At 36.1% G+C, this 17,115-nt stretch overlaps 1 protein-coding gene across 2 annotated transcripts in view; it reads left to right on the forward strand.

Moving 5' to 3' along the window:
* The first annotated feature begins 132 nt into the window (after positions 1-132).
* LOC107716677 (lactadherin-like) overlaps positions 133-17,115 on the forward strand; it is a 23,526-nt gene continuing 6,543 nt past the window's right edge. For both annotated transcript variants that reach the window (XM_016523184.1, XM_016523185.1), the window contains exons 1-7: positions 133-329; positions 9,783-9,908; positions 10,030-10,158; positions 15,555-15,668; positions 15,903-16,084; positions 16,188-16,343; positions 16,640-16,784. In XM_016523184.1, the coding sequence (XP_016378670.1) occupies positions 248-329; positions 9,783-9,908; positions 10,030-10,158; positions 15,555-15,668; positions 15,903-16,084; positions 16,188-16,343; positions 16,640-16,784 (934 nt within the window). In that variant the 5' untranslated portion in view covers positions 133-247. The remainder of the gene's footprint in view (positions 330-9,782; positions 9,909-10,029; positions 10,159-15,554; positions 15,669-15,902; positions 16,085-16,187; positions 16,344-16,639; positions 16,785-17,115) is intronic.

Genomic DNA, 17,115 nt, shown 5'->3' on the forward strand with positions numbered 1-17,115 from the left:
TGTTACTCTATCAAGTCAATCAATGCGCCCAGTTATCCGCACTAATGACTACCCAAGGGGCGGGGTCATGGGCGGGGCTATATTTTAAAAACAGTATGTAATTGGCTGAGAGCAGAGATACACGTGGGAGCACATATTGTCCCTCTATCGCCTCTAATCTTGCCTATAGTCATAACGGCGAACGGATTCATACCGAGCGGCTCCTGAGACAGACGAGAAGTTCACTGAAGAACAACAATTCGGCACCATGAGAACTTTCTCAAGCTTGTTTGTTAGTTTGCCACTTTTCGCGGCGTGTCTTCTTGCTGTTTCGGTCTCCACTGCGAGCGGTAAGTTTTGTGTTTTCGTCTGTGCATTGAGCCCTACAAAAAAACAGCATGGCAAACTACATTTATAAACAAAGCAAGTGAAAGTCTATGGTCCTTATTAGTTTGATGTGAAACGTTTTAAATGTCAAGACACCAGACAGCTAATTTCTTTTCTTTTTTTTCTTTTGTGTGTAATGTAGCCTATATTACACTGGAGTTTTTACTTTCATACATTTAGTAATGAATGAATGATGTTTACTGTCCATTCTTACACTACCGTCTTGTAAACAAGTCTTGGAGGCTTCACTTTATGAAAAGTCCCTGTGGTCATCTAGTTGATGTCTCTGTTCGACCAAAATGTTTGTTATTCGTGTCTGTACTTGCGTTTAACGCCTTGGGGTCTCTGCTTTATCCTTTTGTTGTCACACTAGTGTATACAAAACATCATGTCCTGATTTCAATCCATTGCCAGTGACCTACAGGCTTGCACAGACTTTTATAGCTGCATGGTCCAATGTGGAAGACCATTTGAGCACCAATTTCATGCCTTGGCCACTCATGTATGTTAAGATTTTTTGACCGCATGTCTAAATTAATTTCCTTTATAGACCCTGAACAAACAAAGGGAGATGACTTTTTTTGTACTGCCAAGTGTTGTTTTATAATGTCTAGATTTCAGTAGGTTTTGTTTGAAATATTTAATTGGCCCAATTACTCATTTTTTGCCTCCACGGATGTTGATACTTGTTTAAGAGTACACTTCCCCATCTGCCCTTGAGCCTCAAGCCATGATCTGGCTCCAGTCTGAAGGTGTGGCTCAAGTGACCAAATCACTGAGTCACTTCCAATGAATGTGGCCACTTTAATATGCAGCGGAGTCCAACAAGGCCAGGGCACTTCCTGCCTCTAATGACCAGTGCAGCAGAACAGGTTTGCGCAAACCTTTGGAAAATTCATCCTCTTTCCTTCAGAGTTTCATTACTGTAATGTTGACTGCTTCTTGAATGGTTTGTGGTAGTTTTCCAGAGAGTTTTCCATGTCAAAGCATTTTCCGTGAAGTTTTCAAGTGGTTCAGTTGTCACCACCTTGATCTTCTTCATTCACACTTTAAAGGGGTCCTATTGTGCTTTTTCACTTTTTGAATATTAGTCAGTTTGTAGTGTGTATGTTTGGCCATAAAAAGATCTACAAAGTTACAAATCTCAAAGTCCACTCCAAAGGGAGATATTTCGTTTTTTTTAAATTGATTTTTATTTCATCTTGCATGTAACGTCTGATAAAGCAGCGTTTGTGAGCGGAGTGCTGCTTTGTGTACAGCCGTTACCGGGGAAACCTCGATCTCTACCACTCCAACAGCGCCTCCTGCTGGCAGAGAATGAGTTTGCATATATATGCCGCCACAAATAGAGTCTGTAAGTTTGTAAGTCTAGAGTTAGTCTGTGGGAAACACTGGACTATGGTATAAATAAATTCAACTATATAACAGTTTCACTGCAATTCATGTTATAATGTTAGAATTAAAGAACAATAAACATAATACATATGCACTTATCTGTACATAGTAAGTGCAGTTATTTTTAAGTGGTTGTTGACATCCTATCTAAAACGTGATTTAGCAAAAAAAAAAACACTAACAACAATGTTACCACTCTAATATGTCTTGCAATATCCGTGCGTGAAAAGGTTCTGCACAATCCTCTTGTTCAATATTCTCGGGGTCTGAATCCGGCTCAACCGGAGCAGACGGAACTTGCTGCTTTGGCAAGGGGCGTGGCAGTACTGAAACGCTGTTCGCCAATCACAACGCACTGGGACAGCTAACCAATCACATCACATTTCGCCTTTTGTGCCAGGATGGGGAGAAAGGTATAAAACAATCACCATTTCGTTTTTTGGAAGGCGGGCCTTCATCAAACCCGGAACTAATCGAGCCGTTTGTGGCAGGCTGGGGAGAAAGGTATTGTAATAATGTAAATTATGTGAAAAATAATACCTTTTTCGAACCACCAAGCATGAGAGCATGCTCTAGTACACCCCCAAAACAAAATCAAGACTTTGTAAAAGAGCATAATGGGACCCCTTTAAGTGATGAAATTGGCGCTTTATGATGTTTGGATGCAGTTAAACAAAGTTCATTCAGAAAAGAGAATTTTGCTCATCATTTGCTTATCTTCTTGTCTATCCAACGCCTGTGGTATTTCTGTCTTCCATGGAACTTAAAGCCAGATGTTTACCAGTTGCTCTTTTCTTTTCAGTGAAAGTGAATGGTGACCAGGGCAAAGAGTAAAAGTATATGACATGTGCACTGTATTCCAAATCTAGTAAGAAAATAAGAAAAAGACAGACATTTTGTTGTTATTGACTGATAAGCTTCTCTGCGCAGCTCACAAATCTCATTCAAATTTGAATATTCAAACATGGCACAAAATATGTCACACCAGGTTTGACATCAAAGATGCCAACCATTATTAGTACTAAGGGATCTAGTAATAGTTCACAAGGCATGGAATTTGAATATGAGTATATTCAAATACAATTAATGAGACCTGAGATCAACAAAGAAGATTTTCATTGAATAATGACTTTGATATCAGTCTGTTCCTCACACAAATCTATATTATGGCCTCAAAAGACTTGGAATATAGTTGTATGGACTAATTTTATGATGAATTTAGGTGCATTTTGGAGCTTGACATCTGCTGGTCACCATTCAGTGTCAGTGTGTGCAAGAGAACAGCATCAACAAAATGCCTAACATCTCTTTTTGTGTTCGACAAAAGAAAGAAATCATACAGGGTTGAAACAACATGAAGATGATCAAATGATGACAAAATTTTCATTTTTGAGGGAATTATCCCTATAAAAGTTGAGAGTTGTTTGTCTTATCGGATTGAGAAGGTAAACAGCTTTGGATTGAAGCTGCAATCTCAAGCTGATCTAAGATCAGCACTCATCCATCAAAATCTTGATGGATCTCCAAAAAACTGCTTCAAATCAGCAAATAAAGACTTTTATCAACACAACCCAGGCCTCTCAGGTCAGCTGACGGAGAGTACGCTAATTATAGCGACCACACAGCCTCCTGCTTTTCACTCGCTCTCTTTTGCAAGAATGTGTTTGCGAGCCGTTCAAAAGCTGTTGCGTGGCCCGTGCCATCCGGCACCGGGGTATTCCCCTCCGGGGATAGGCTCATTTGTCCTGACGACTCCACTTCTAATAGCAGTCCAATGAGGGCTGCTTCTCCTGTGATTAATTTTCAATAAGCCCTAATCAATGTTTCATTCATAGGCAGAGCAACATGGCATTTCTCATTTCGCTCCATCTTGGTCTTATGCTCCATTTTCCAATCTGGTGCGTTAAATTTTTAAAAGAGCATATTCCGACACTTGACAGGAAACTTTTGTTACTATATTTTGAACAAATACGCTGCACTGGATTTATGACCATTTTGAATCCGTGGCTTGAGTGTAAAACACGTCATAATATTATGCTTTACATTATAGCATTTCCAAGTAAGATTAATTATAAGCCTGTTTGCGTTGCCTTAGAGAATGGCTGTTTTCTCTGTACGCCAGAGTGTGTTTTTAGTCTTTGTGGGTTATTTTTAAGAACAGATGGCTGTGGTGTTCTGGAGAAATGCCTTTAGTTTACAGAAATCTTACCTGAAGATGCAAGCTCACTGACAGTTTACCAAAAAAAGCAGTTTATTGGTCCAAGAACAGTATGTTTCTTGTGTGCAGACCATATCTTTATAGGTCATTTGCTTGGTCATTAAGAGGTGCAAGCTGCATGCCTCAGTGCTTTGAGCTGTTCTGGGAGTTTTAACGTGGGATAAGCCCTAATCAATGTTTCATTCATACATTGGCATTTCTCATGGCATCCATACATTGGCAACATGGCATTTCTCATTTCGCTCCATCTTGGTCTTATGCTCCATTTTCCAATCTGGTGCGTTAAATTTTTAAAAGAGCATATTCCGACACTTGACAGGAAACTTTTGTTACTATATTTTGAACAAATACGCTGCACTGGATTTATGACCATTTTGAATCCGTGGCTTGAGTGTAAAACACGTCATAATATTATGCTTTACATTATAGCATTTCCAAGTAAGATTAATTATAAGCCTGTTTGCGTTGCCTTAGAGAATGGCTGTTTTCTCTGTACGCCAGAGTGTGTTTTTAGTCTTTGTGGGTTATTTTTAAGAACAGATGGCTGTGGTGTTCTGGAGAAATGCCTTTAGTTTACAGAAATCTTACCTGAAGATGCAAGCTCACTGACAGTTTACCAAAAAAAGCAGTTTATTGGTCCAAGAACAGTATGTTTCTTGTGTGCAGACCATATCTTTATAGGTCATTTGCTTGGTCATTAAGAGGTGCAAGCTGCATGCCTCAGTGCTTTGAGCTGTTCTGGGAGTTTTAACGTGGGATTCAGTAATGTAGGAACATGAGGTTTGGAACACCGAGTTCCCCAGGGCCATATGAAGGCATCTTAAATGATGTGCGAATGACCGCATAGCTGAGAAAACACACTGAACATGAACATTAACACACACCTACACACACGCATGTTCACACCAGCGAGTTATAATGTGGAGTTATAAATCCAGGACACCTTTAGCGTACAGTGTGAAGCTATAAGCCGTAAAGTAAGTTCCAAGGGAGGCTTAAAAGGTAAACTAACACTTTGGGCTTCTAAATATACACAAAGGTTGCAACACAAATCAACACCAAGACACAGATCACCTATTTTTATTTTATATTTATATTTATATTTTATCAGTGTCAAGACTTAAAAGTGCACGGCACAGTTTTTCTTTTCTTTTTTCTTGAATTGCTCATTTTAAGCCCACTTATAGTTTTGGAGAAGTTTATTAGAGTCAAAATGAGCTGTTATGTGCTGCTGTGTCTTGTAGAAGCCTTCTTCATGTTTGATTAACTATATTATATTATATTATTATTATTATTATGATATATTCTGCATATTCATTTTCACTTTTTTTACATTTAGATTACCCATGCCATCATCTAACTTTTTCAATTAATCTTTAAAACAGCTGCCAATAATTTAATAACACTGTTTAATCTCAAAACTAATTTCATAAACTTTTTTCATACTGTAAATTTTAATGTTGTGATTTTCTGATGTTTGTGATACACTTGCAGCATAAACAATTTTTATATAAAAAAACTATTTTAAAATGTTAAAGATTTTTTTATTTATTTAGACAAAATATAGAAATTTTAAAATGTTCCTTAGAGTTGTGAAAGTTAGTACTGTCTTAAAAAATCAAGGAAATTGTGTCCCAATATGTGATTATTTTAAGAACTTACAATGTCACTAAATTACCAGTATCAAACCTATAAAAGTCTTTAGCCTATAAACATTGAGTGATCTGCATAGTACAGTTGCATTTCCTGTCATTAGTGAATCCCCTAGAATCAAACTGGGATTTGGCATGTAGGTGTGCTGTTGCGTTTGCGTGCTCTCACATTCACGTGTGCAGTGTTTTGGTTGTCCTCCAGTCTGTTGTTTTTGTTTTGCACCTGTTGCTAATACGACAGTCAAGGGTTCTTTTGTTGGCCAAGTGTGCGTGATCCGCTCAGCAGATTGTAGCTGAATGACTCCTCATGCCGATGACTCATTTCTAAAGCCCTTCCCTATACTTTTTAACCGTTATTAGTTATTATATAGTTGTTGCACTCATAAGATTGCAGATCAGGTCATGCTTCTTTTTTTAAATGACTCAAGTGACGTCCCAGATATATGAAATGAAGGAGCGAGTGGTTTTATGGTTTTAAACTGTTCAGTTATTTTCAGTTGTGAACTGTTCATTTTGGTTCTTTTAGTAAAAAAATGTAGTATTTTTCTGGCTAACCATAATAGTAGCACATCAAATGTGTTTGTTATTGGACTGTTTACTTCAAGTTGTTTAAAAATTTAAAGCTGAAGACTGTAATTTCTGTGCCACTAGTATCACCAAAATGAATTGCAAAAATATTGTAACAAGCCGGCCTTTGGTTTCAGTGGTGCCCCAAAGTCATTCCAAAATTCCTATTTTTAGGCGTATCCCTTTAAGCCTGCACATTTTCAATATCAGTGCAGTCACAAAAAGTTGTTTTGACCATACTGGGATTGGGTCAATAGCATGTTGGTTATTACTCATTTTCTGAGTTGGCTCAGCACTGCCCGCTTGTTTTTTCAGGGTCACAGTTGCCTGGCCAAATTCCATTTCTGCTTTCTTTGTCCCTGTTTGCGTGCCTCATTTGTGATAGAGCAGCGAACAATCACATAGTAGCCTGCCTTTACACGTTTAACTCCGAGAAAGACCATGTGATATAGTGCCTAAAGCCATCTATCCGAAAGCCTGTGGCAGAATAATCAGCTTCCACTCCTATTTCAGAGCTTTTTCTGATCAAAAGGCCAGCTCAGCTGATGAGAAGCTGATCAAATATTTAACTTCATCAAACAGATTTGCATTCAGCTGATGTGTTCACTTCTGTCTAATGGCCTTAAAGAACATATTAGGTCAACATTGAGTTTTCTGACAGTTAAACTGGGTTAAGTATAGCTGGTAAATGTTAGATGATATGGATTCCCTGACATGAATTATTATCCGTACTTTTTAGTTTTCATACATATATTCTCAGAAACCTCATGTCATTCCAAACCTGTATGTTTTTTTTTTCTTTACAAAAGGAGATGATGATGCTCATGCTGCTCTTTTCCTTACAATGAAAGTGAATGGTGGGTAAAGAACCAGGAGTGCTACTTAAAAATAAAATAATAAATAAATGCTAAATTGAATAATTTAAACATAAAAACGTCAATAGATAAATTACTTTTTAAACGGACAAATTAAAAGACATTTAAAACTGTTAAAATTAATTTAAAACAATAAAACTAAATTAATATTTTTTTATTTGACACATAAATACAAATTTAAAACCATTTATTTAATTCATGTTAAAGTTAAAGCAATAAATTAATACGACTGGGAAGTCGTGGCCTAATGGTTAGAGAGTCGGACTCGTAACCCGAAGGTTGCGGGTTCGAGTCTCGTTCCGGCAGGGATTGTCGGTGGGGGGAGTGAATGTACAGCGCTCTCTTTCTCACACCATCAATACCACGACTGAGGTGCCCTTGAGCAAGGCACCGAACCCCCAACTGCTCCCCGGGCGCCGCAGCAATAAAATGGCTGCCCACTGCTCCGGGTGTGTGTTCACGGTGTGTGTGTGTTCACTGCTGTGTGTGTGCACTTTGGATGGGATAAATGCAGAGCACTAATTCCGAGTATGGGTCACCATACTTGGCCACATGTCACGTCACTTAATACATTTAAAATAGATTAAAATAAAAATAATAATTGTTTGTAAATTGTAATTTGTAAATTGCATTTTAGAAAGGTAAGTGCTTTTCTTTTACATTTTCCAATCAATTCATTATTATTATTATTATTATTATTATTATTATTATTATTTAAAACAATAAATTATTTATAAATGCAATTTTTAATTGCATTTCAGAAGCTTTTGCCAATCAAGTTGTTTTTTTGTTTTTGGTGAAACTTGATTAACTTTACTTTGTATGGAACAGAGCAGCTTGAACATTCTGTGAAACGTCTTATTTTGCGTTCTACAGAAGAAAGAAAATCACGAGTTTAGAATGACATGAGGGTGAGTAAATGATTGCACGATTTTCATTTTTGGTAATTTATCCTGTTAGATACAAGAGTTTTCCCACAAAACATGTGCCTATGTCAGCACCTCAAAAAAGCGACATTCCATGCAGATGGACAGCAACGGTTTCTGTTCAGAGTTGCATTTCTATGGAAACAAAAGCAGAATTGTGACTAGCAATGAGTTGTGTTTAAAGTTATTAAGCCGCAATGAATTACTTTCAGTTCTCAATTTCCCCTGTCAATTTTGTCATAACTGGTCGGCAAGATAAAAGTAGTTGACTACGAATCCTTCAAGCTATCCATAGACAGTTTCTGTTCCCCATGGAGTTTTCAGTGCTTTTCTGTGATGGATGGGTTGATCTGAGCTGCTAAACAGTTTGTTCCTGGCACATCATATCAAAGGCAATTCCAAGGGAATTAATTTTTAATTTTTTTTGGTTTCCAGGACTAAAATTATTTTCTTTGAGAAGATTGAAAGGAATTGTGCTTTCAGCCTTCTGGTATTGCATGAAAAGGAGGATGCATTCCATTCCAAAGATAAGCATTGAAATCGTTTGGATAAGAAGGTTTCTGTTTATGCAGGCCGGGGCTTTGTCATTATCCCAGAAGCTTCAACCCTGAGCGTGAAGGCTGTTGCTTTTTGTCACAATTAGAGAAGATTGTTCGCCAAATGGTGTCTTGGCGCAAAACAAGTTCACACGGTTGAAACCTGTGGTGGAGCTGCATGAAACGTGGGCTAATTATCATTTCGAGTGCCGTTCACCTCGAATAAACTTTGCTGAGTGTCTCTGTTGTGGTATTTTGGATCGGTGCCAGGGGAGGACACAACGATGCGCAGGAAGTCTTTCACGGAGGTGTTATTTACACAATAAGTTCCAGAGTTGTGGGACTGTGGAAAGTTGTAACTCCGCAAATTCAAGGCCTATATGTGTCAGGCTAAAATTAACATTTAAAGATAGTAATAGCTCCAAAAACTGAAGTTGGATGTTTTTGTTTTTTTGTTTCCATTTCAGCATATGCATAAAAATGTAAGAGGTGCAGTTTCTTTAGCTTAGTACAGCAAAAAAAATTTATTCTGCCATTTTATTTGCTCCCCCTTATGTAGTTCCAAACCCATATACTGTTTTTTTTTTCCCCTTCTTTTTTATTTATTTTTTAATATCTTACATTGATACATTTTATTACTTACATTGATCTGTTTAGGAAGGTCTTAACTCAATTTATTAAACATTGCATTTAATTTTTTATTATTATTATTTTTATTCTGCTAAATTTCCATGTGCATTTCCATACTTTTTTCCTCAGAGCATTGCTGTCCCACGTAAACATTCCTGACCTTTACAAATAATTTTTGTATAAACCACAGGACTGCAAAGAAACTTCTAGAAAGTACTTCTATTTTTTCTGTAATGCTGCAACCTCTTCAGCAATTTGGGTCATGTCCAAATAAAAACATGACCAAACAGTAAACCCATTGTCTTTTTCACTTCCCTTTTTATAAGAAACAGAAATCTACACCATCAGAAGCATCCTATCAGAAAATACTGTTGATGGCACTGTATTAAACCCAAAAGAGCATTATTCATGAAACACAAGATGAATAATTTCTCTGTAATCCATGGATTTGAATGTGACTATAATATATATATATATATCACACACACACACACACACACGTATATAAAAAAAAAGTAATTCTTTTCATGTTTAATGAATGAGCCCCACTGAGTTTTATTGAAAGTTATATCAATAATGGATATAATATCAAATCCACCATCTTTGTCTTTTCTCAGCTGACATCTGTGAAGTAAATGTGTGCTTGAATGGAGGAACCTGTGTCACTGAAGGAGGAAAAGATCCCTTTAAATGCATTTGTGCTGAAGGATTCACTGGACCCACCTGCAACGAGACCGATATTGGTAACAGTCTTATCAGTTATTTATATTTATGCGGGGGAAAAAACAGTTTAGTTTAGTGCAAAGGTTACTTGTATTCATTTCAGCTGAGGCTGATCATTTCTCACATGACCTTTGTTCTCAGGGCCCTGCAACCCTAACCCTTGTATAAACGATGGCTTCTGTGAGATCATCAACTCCCGAAGAGGAGACGTCTTCAGCGAATATGTCTGCAAGTGTCCAATAGGCTTCGATGGAATCCACTGCCAGAACAGTGAGTCGCTTTTATCCAAACCGTTGGATCTGTTTCTTATCTGTTAACATATAAGTGGTTATCAGGAGACACCACTGAGAATTATGAAAAACTCAATTGCTGTGAAATCAAATTTACATTAGGATTGAGATCACATTTGCATCCAAATGGTAATTAATTAGGCCTGTCACGATCTAACTTTTTGTTGTGCGATATATTGCCCCAGAAATAAATGCGATAAACTATATTATTGTCTTTTTAAGACCATTTTATGCCACTGAATAAATAATCATAATATAACAGCAGAATAATGCAAGAAGGCCTACACACTTTCAAATGACAACAAACTTTTAATTCTTAAGTATATCTAGATCATGGAAATTAAGTAAAAATATTAAATACCTTAAAAAACTTGAAACATTTTCTAACAAAAAGTGCAAAGTAACAAGTAGAAAAAAAAGAAAAATTCACAAAGAACTTGTATGGAGATTTTTCCACCTACAGATTTTTCCCTGACCTTCTTTTCTCTGTAAATTAAGGGTGCGCACTATTGCTGAAAAACACAATCACTACTTAGCAGTCAGATGTCCGTATGCACGAAGGCACAGATCACTAAACAAGGCTATATCTGCAGATGAAACTTTGTTTGTAGAAGCATTTTTAAAATTTGAACTAGCACCTCATGACTACACCACGTTATGTACTCACGTGTATATATTGTGCGATAAGTCGATATATTGATTATTGCGACAGGCCTATAATTAATTGACAAATTGTAGCTATAAACTGCCTAAATCATCTGGATTCAGTCAGATTTACTGTAAAGAAGTGCTGTTAAAAATGCGTTTACATTAGTGAAATCTTATGGGCAAAAATGTCCATTGTCTATTGTTAATAGTGTAGCGACATGAATGCATACACAGCTCACACAGGAGTCACTTTCAAACTGAGTAGTTTTCTGTTGGTCAACATGGCGAATTTGCATTAACAACTTCAACCTGTTTCAAAATGTGTGTGGGGAACGTTTTTGCCCTCATGCGAAACTCGCGCCGATTACTATTGAAATGACTGAAACTCGCACAGATTACTATTGAAATGACTCTGTTTCTCTGTGAACACACCTTAACAGTGAATAAGTCGCTCCAGTATTTTTATTTTGCTTTTAAAAGCCAATATTTTAAAAGACATGTAAATAAATAGGCTTAACTTGTCTTAAGCTTATTTGTTTTAGGCCATTTTAGCTTGTTTTATGCCAAGTTCAATTCTGTATTCAAAGGAAAAAATACAGTAGTTTCACCAGGGTTTACAAACTCCAAAAATAATAAAAAAAAAAAAAATAAATAAATAAAAAAATCATAACTTGATTGGCAAATGGATTTGGCAAAAAAAAATTATGAAGTACAATTTAAATTTAGCATTTAATTTTTTTAAAATTATTTTTATTTAAATGAATAACAACCTGTTTGGTTACCATCATTTTTCAAAATATCTTTTTTGTGAGTAAATAACAGAAACTTAAATTTTTGCATGAACCTTTTCTTTTAAGAAAGAAAATAGGGTCACTTTTGGTCAATTGTCATTCTCATATTTTCATTTGCAACAGTATTTTATTCATTATTTTGAGGAGTTCATTTTGATTTCACAAATTTGACAAAGTAAACTTGTTCTTTCGCGGGTAAGATGTTAATCAGCGAGAAGCGAAAAAAAAGCCATAAATCCTCCCAAAATGGAATGTTGCTTTTCCATGCTATACATTTAAAACAGCATGGATTGTTTAGTTCACCACAGAGACTCCTTCACGTTCTCTCTGATTACGGTGGACATTATGGCTTCGGTGCCAGATTTCCCGCGCTTGATAGCAGGCTTATGATGTTTTGACTGGGTATAGTTAAGCATGCGGGCTCATCTTCAGAGTGCGACTGGGAATGTGGCTAGATTAGAATGGCACTGACGTTAAACTGACTATTCAGACGCTTCTTAATCCCTCAGGGAGACGTCTAAATCATGCTCGGATGATGGCAAAGACTGTGGAGTACGCAAAGTCGCACACTGTGTAGTTTAGTGCCAAACATAGTTGCAGCATAAATTAAAATATGACTGCACACCCACGCTGTCGCACACTAGCCCTGTTGCTGGGGTAAAATGCAAGTGGAGGAGGCAAAGTAAATAAAGTCCGCACTCATCCTTGGCTCTCAGCTGGCAGAAATGTTTCAGTGACCGCATGAAATTTGTCTGAAAGCCCTGCAAAAGGCTGTGAAATCTGTGTCAAAAGCTTTTACACAGTGGAGCACTGGTCACATTAGCTGAGCAGATTGAAATCGAAACCTGCTGTAGGGTTTAAATGCAGAGTCAGTGCCTCTTTTGTGTGTCTGCAAGTAAGTTGAAGAGTTAACGAAGTGCTTGATTTCTGAATCTAATGCTAGCTAGCTAAATCGATGCTGCCCTTCTGCCACTACTTTGTAATTTCCCTATTTTCCACTGAATAAAAGCTAGTTTTCTCACTCGAATTTCTCACTTCTAATTGCTGTATTTTTCTCAACTAGTGTCTTTATTTTCCTTTTTTCTTGCTAATCTTTCTTAACATTGCGATTTAAGGGATTTTAATGGCCAGTTAGAGCTTTAGCATAAAGCATTTCTTACCAAACTGTGGTCCACAGCAGTATAATATTTATATACTATTATAGTATTTATTAATATTTTAAATGAGCTTTTATCTTTATATTTTACATTTAAATTTTAATTTATTTAAATTTAGTATTTAAATTTAATAAAGGAGATTTTTGTTATACTTTTTATTCCTTTTTTTTTTTTTTTTTACACATTTTTATTTACCTTTTATTTTTATTTCAGTTGTATTTTTAGTCATTTTTAAATTTAAACTTATATTATTTCAGTAGCCAAGGCAACATTTCTAATTTTGTTTTAAAAAGTTTAAATAATTTTATTTCAACTTTATTTCAACTAATTCAATATTGTAATAGTAATCATTTTAATTAACATTAACAACACTGGTCCACAGTACCGGGGCTGGTTTAAAAAAAATACAGCTACTGTATTGTAAGGGAGGCTGTTTCAAGACAACATTACTGGAAAAAAAGCTTTCATTTGTTCCTTCTCAGCGTGGTTCAGTCTTTTCTCTTGGATTTCACTGTCACATGTGGAAGTGGAGACCTGCTAACCTTGCATTTTGTTGATTTGGATGATGTTGCAACTGACATAAGATTGCATTTCACATTATGTAGCTAGATATTGATGTTCTCGGAGTAATACAGTGCACTACTGTGTTGAATTGCTTCTTAGTGGGTAGCAATGATTCGCTTCTTCACATTAACATTAGGAAAAAAACGCTAACATTTTACAGTTTTATTCTGAGTTGCCAGGCTTGAAATGGGAACTTGAACTGTAAGGCACTTGTGAAAAAGAAGTGTGCTTAATTGTATTGAATATGCATTTGTAGTGCACTTCAAATCTTAAAAGTATGTTTAAAAAAAACTGTAGTAGCAGATAATATAATATTAATGAAATAAAAGGCCATTTAAATGTACTTAAAGAGAGTATACTTTCATGACTTTCATTGTGTTTCTTAACACAATTTTTAAGTTCTAAGTGGACTTTGTAATGTTTAAAGTTTACCTTAAAGTACATTTTAAGTCATTGTTTTAATAATCTTTTGATAAGTACACTTATTTGTGTTGACATGGTGTTGTGTTGACTAACATACTAATGCACGTGTGAAGTAATTGATTATAAATTTACTGCAGTGTGTTATTTGATATTACATTTAAAGTTTGTATATTTTAAATGTACTGAATTGTAACTTCATCATTACAAATGACAAATGTGGTGTCTCATATCTTAATGCTAGTTTTTGGTTCAATGCTAAACCCCTAAATATTAAATTAAGAGTTGTATTTTAGAGCATTGTAGAGTTGATAATATTAGCATTAGCAGTTAGCATTTGGGAGCATTTTGACATTAAATGCTTTTGGAAAGTTGGCTAAAAACCTAATTAGCTTGTTAGCGGTTTAACCCATTGTAGAGTTTACAGTGTTTGCAACATGTGGGTAGTTGACAATACTATTGGGAAGTTGACGTTCTGTTGTAAAACCAAAAAATGCATTTGGCTAATTTTTGAGTTTTTATGACAACATATTAATTTAGAGGTTACACAGATTAGGCAAAAAATGCAGCCTGAAATGAATGTAGATACACCCAGCTAGTCATTTTAGGTCAGTCGAGCACGTAGTGATGCTCTTAACACTTACAGGGAACAGGGAAGTGCTACTCGCTGACCTCTGGAGGTTTAGAGGTGTTTCAGTATGTCTGAGCACTGTGTTGGCACTGGACCACTGTGACCGATCACACCCAGTCACGCTCCATATGCACACACCAGATAATCCCACTGATTTCCTTCTGATTGGTGCCATTTTAAAGCTGAAATCCATACCAGTCTTTTCCCCCACAACATATAGCGCACTTCAGGTACATGAGGACCATTATACACCCTTGCTCTGCGTCATCATGTTGACCTTTTAATAATTCTGACACACTTGTGTTTGAAGCATGTTGGTGATCTGATCTGGCCCTGTTGCTCGTAAGTGGATTAGAAACTTCAGCAGGTCTGCCTCAGTCTCCTATGTCCTCTTAAAGAGCCAGTCGTGCTGAGATTATGCTTTGTCATATGTGGGTTCCCTTTATGTGCCCTCAGTTCCCTCTCCGTTCTTGCTTGTTCCTTTTTTGAGTTTTTGTTTGACTTTTATATACAGTAATATTGACAATAAGAGCATTGAGTATTTGCTCACACCAAAAATTGTAATGACACTGCATTACATCTATGTTATTACATCTGTGCGTTACAACATTTTATTAAAATGGTTTATTAGTTTAATTTTAAAATCTAAACAAATGTTTTTTTTTTTTGTGAATGCCACTTGGTTTGATTTTGTTATAATTAAGTGATATACATTTTTATTTTTTATTTTTATCAGGACCACTATATCTTAATTTTTTCATATGAGATATTTTTGAGTTTTTGTGCTTTAATAAAGAGACAGAGAGAAGAGTTTTTTTTAAGAGAAGAGTTTTTTTTTGGAGACACTTAAAACTGTTCAAGCAATAAGAATGTGTTTATATGTTTATTATGGCCAATACATAGATAAATATAGGCAACTTTAAAGGATTTTTCATGTTACAAACTTCATTTGGAAACCATTTTTCAGAATATATATATTAGATGATTTTATCTTTTGAAGCAAAGAATTTTATCTTTATATTTTATCTTTATGTACCTCAGACTGTTGTAGAAGTTGCATGTTGCCATCTAGAGGTCACAAAGAAAATTGCTTTACTTTTGACAACTGTTTTGCTTGTCCAGACTAGTTTTGATGAGTTTTACAGAAACCTTATGATTCATGCAGATGTGAATGACTGTGCCGGCCAGCCCTGTCAGAACGGAGGCACCTGTCGAGATCTTGATGGCGATTTCACCTGTAAATGTCACTCACCATATGTGGGAAAGCACTGCCATCTGCGTAAGTAGGACACTGCCAGTACACACATGTCCAGCTCCTGTACACAAACTGTTTTTCCCCTTTATTTCCTCCACATATTTGGCTTTTCAATTGGTGACTTCATTCAGTACACAATGGCTATTTCTCTCCCCTGTGAATGCGGTCATCACACTGTTTATCCATCTGTCTGTCGCACAGTAAGCCTGTTTGTCTCCTGAGCACTAATATCTGCTAATGTCTGCCTTTGGTTCCCAGGATGCATATCTCTGCTGGGAATGGAAGGAGGAGGCATCGCAGAGTCTCAGATTTCTGCCTCTTCTGTGTACTACGGCATTCTGGGACTGCAGCGTTGGGGGCCCGAATTGGCCCGACTGAATAACAAGGGACTCGTTAATGCTTGGACCTCTGCGACACACGACAAGAACCCCTGGATGGAGGTAAACCAGTCTGTTCAGTTTATTGGTTAAATATGTATTTGGAGTTCAAATATTATCTGTATTCACCCAAAAATGACTCATTTAATGACTCAATTTATAACAGATCAATCTGCAGAGGACGATGCGTTTCACTGGCATCATTACCCAGGGTGCCAGTCGCATGGGCACAGCCGAGTTCATCAAAGCCTTCAAAGTAGCATCCAGTTTGGATGGGCGAACCTACACCATGTACAGACCTGAGGGCCAGAGCAACGACATGGTGATAATTCACTCATTTTTCTGTTCTGCATTATTTTTAGTGGCTGTTTTGGTTTGGAATTTTTGGGTGTTTAACTGTGGGCACTTTTGGCCAGTTGTAGTTGCTAAAATATGTATATAAATAATTTTCACTCTGAAACATTGAAAGAGTTTCTGATTATTTCACTGTTTGTTTGGATCACCATAATTTTAAATGTAATAGTAATTTATTCAATAGCATTTGTCATATGTTTCATAACCTGTAATTATATTATAATTTTTAAGTAACTAATGAATGTATACATTTCTGTTCTTCAGATCTTTGTTGGTAATATGGACAACGATGGGACAAAGACCAATTTGTTCGACCCTCCAATCATAGCTCAGTACATGCGAATCATTCCTGTTGTTTGCCGCAAAGCCTGTACTCTGAGAATAGAGCTGGTGGGCTGTGAACTCAACGGTAAAGTACCAATTATATTTTTGCATGTTTATACATTCTTATGAATAGATTTATGGAAGCCAAAAGACAAAACAACTCCACTAGAATATGATAATACTGCTGTGGTTTTATGGGAGAAAAAGTGAGTAAGCAGCATCACAGTTTGCACGATTTATTTTTTTAAATTTAAAATTATGGTTCTGGGACACGTGTAAAACAATAAAATTGAATAAGTAAATAAAATAAAAAAATAAAAAGTTCATAATAGTAATATAATAATTATATAATACTATGTTAATTACAAAGTTGATTACTGTTTATATATATATATATATATGTATTGCATATTTAT

The sequence above is a fragment of the Sinocyclocheilus rhinocerous genome, unplaced genomic scaffold (assembly GCF_001515625.1).
Source record: "Sinocyclocheilus rhinocerous isolate Xijiao unplaced genomic scaffold, SAMN03320098_v1.1 scaffold1201, whole genome shotgun sequence".
In the NCBI taxonomy this organism is placed as follows: Eukaryota; Metazoa; Chordata; class Actinopteri; order Cypriniformes; family Cyprinidae; genus Sinocyclocheilus; species Sinocyclocheilus rhinocerous.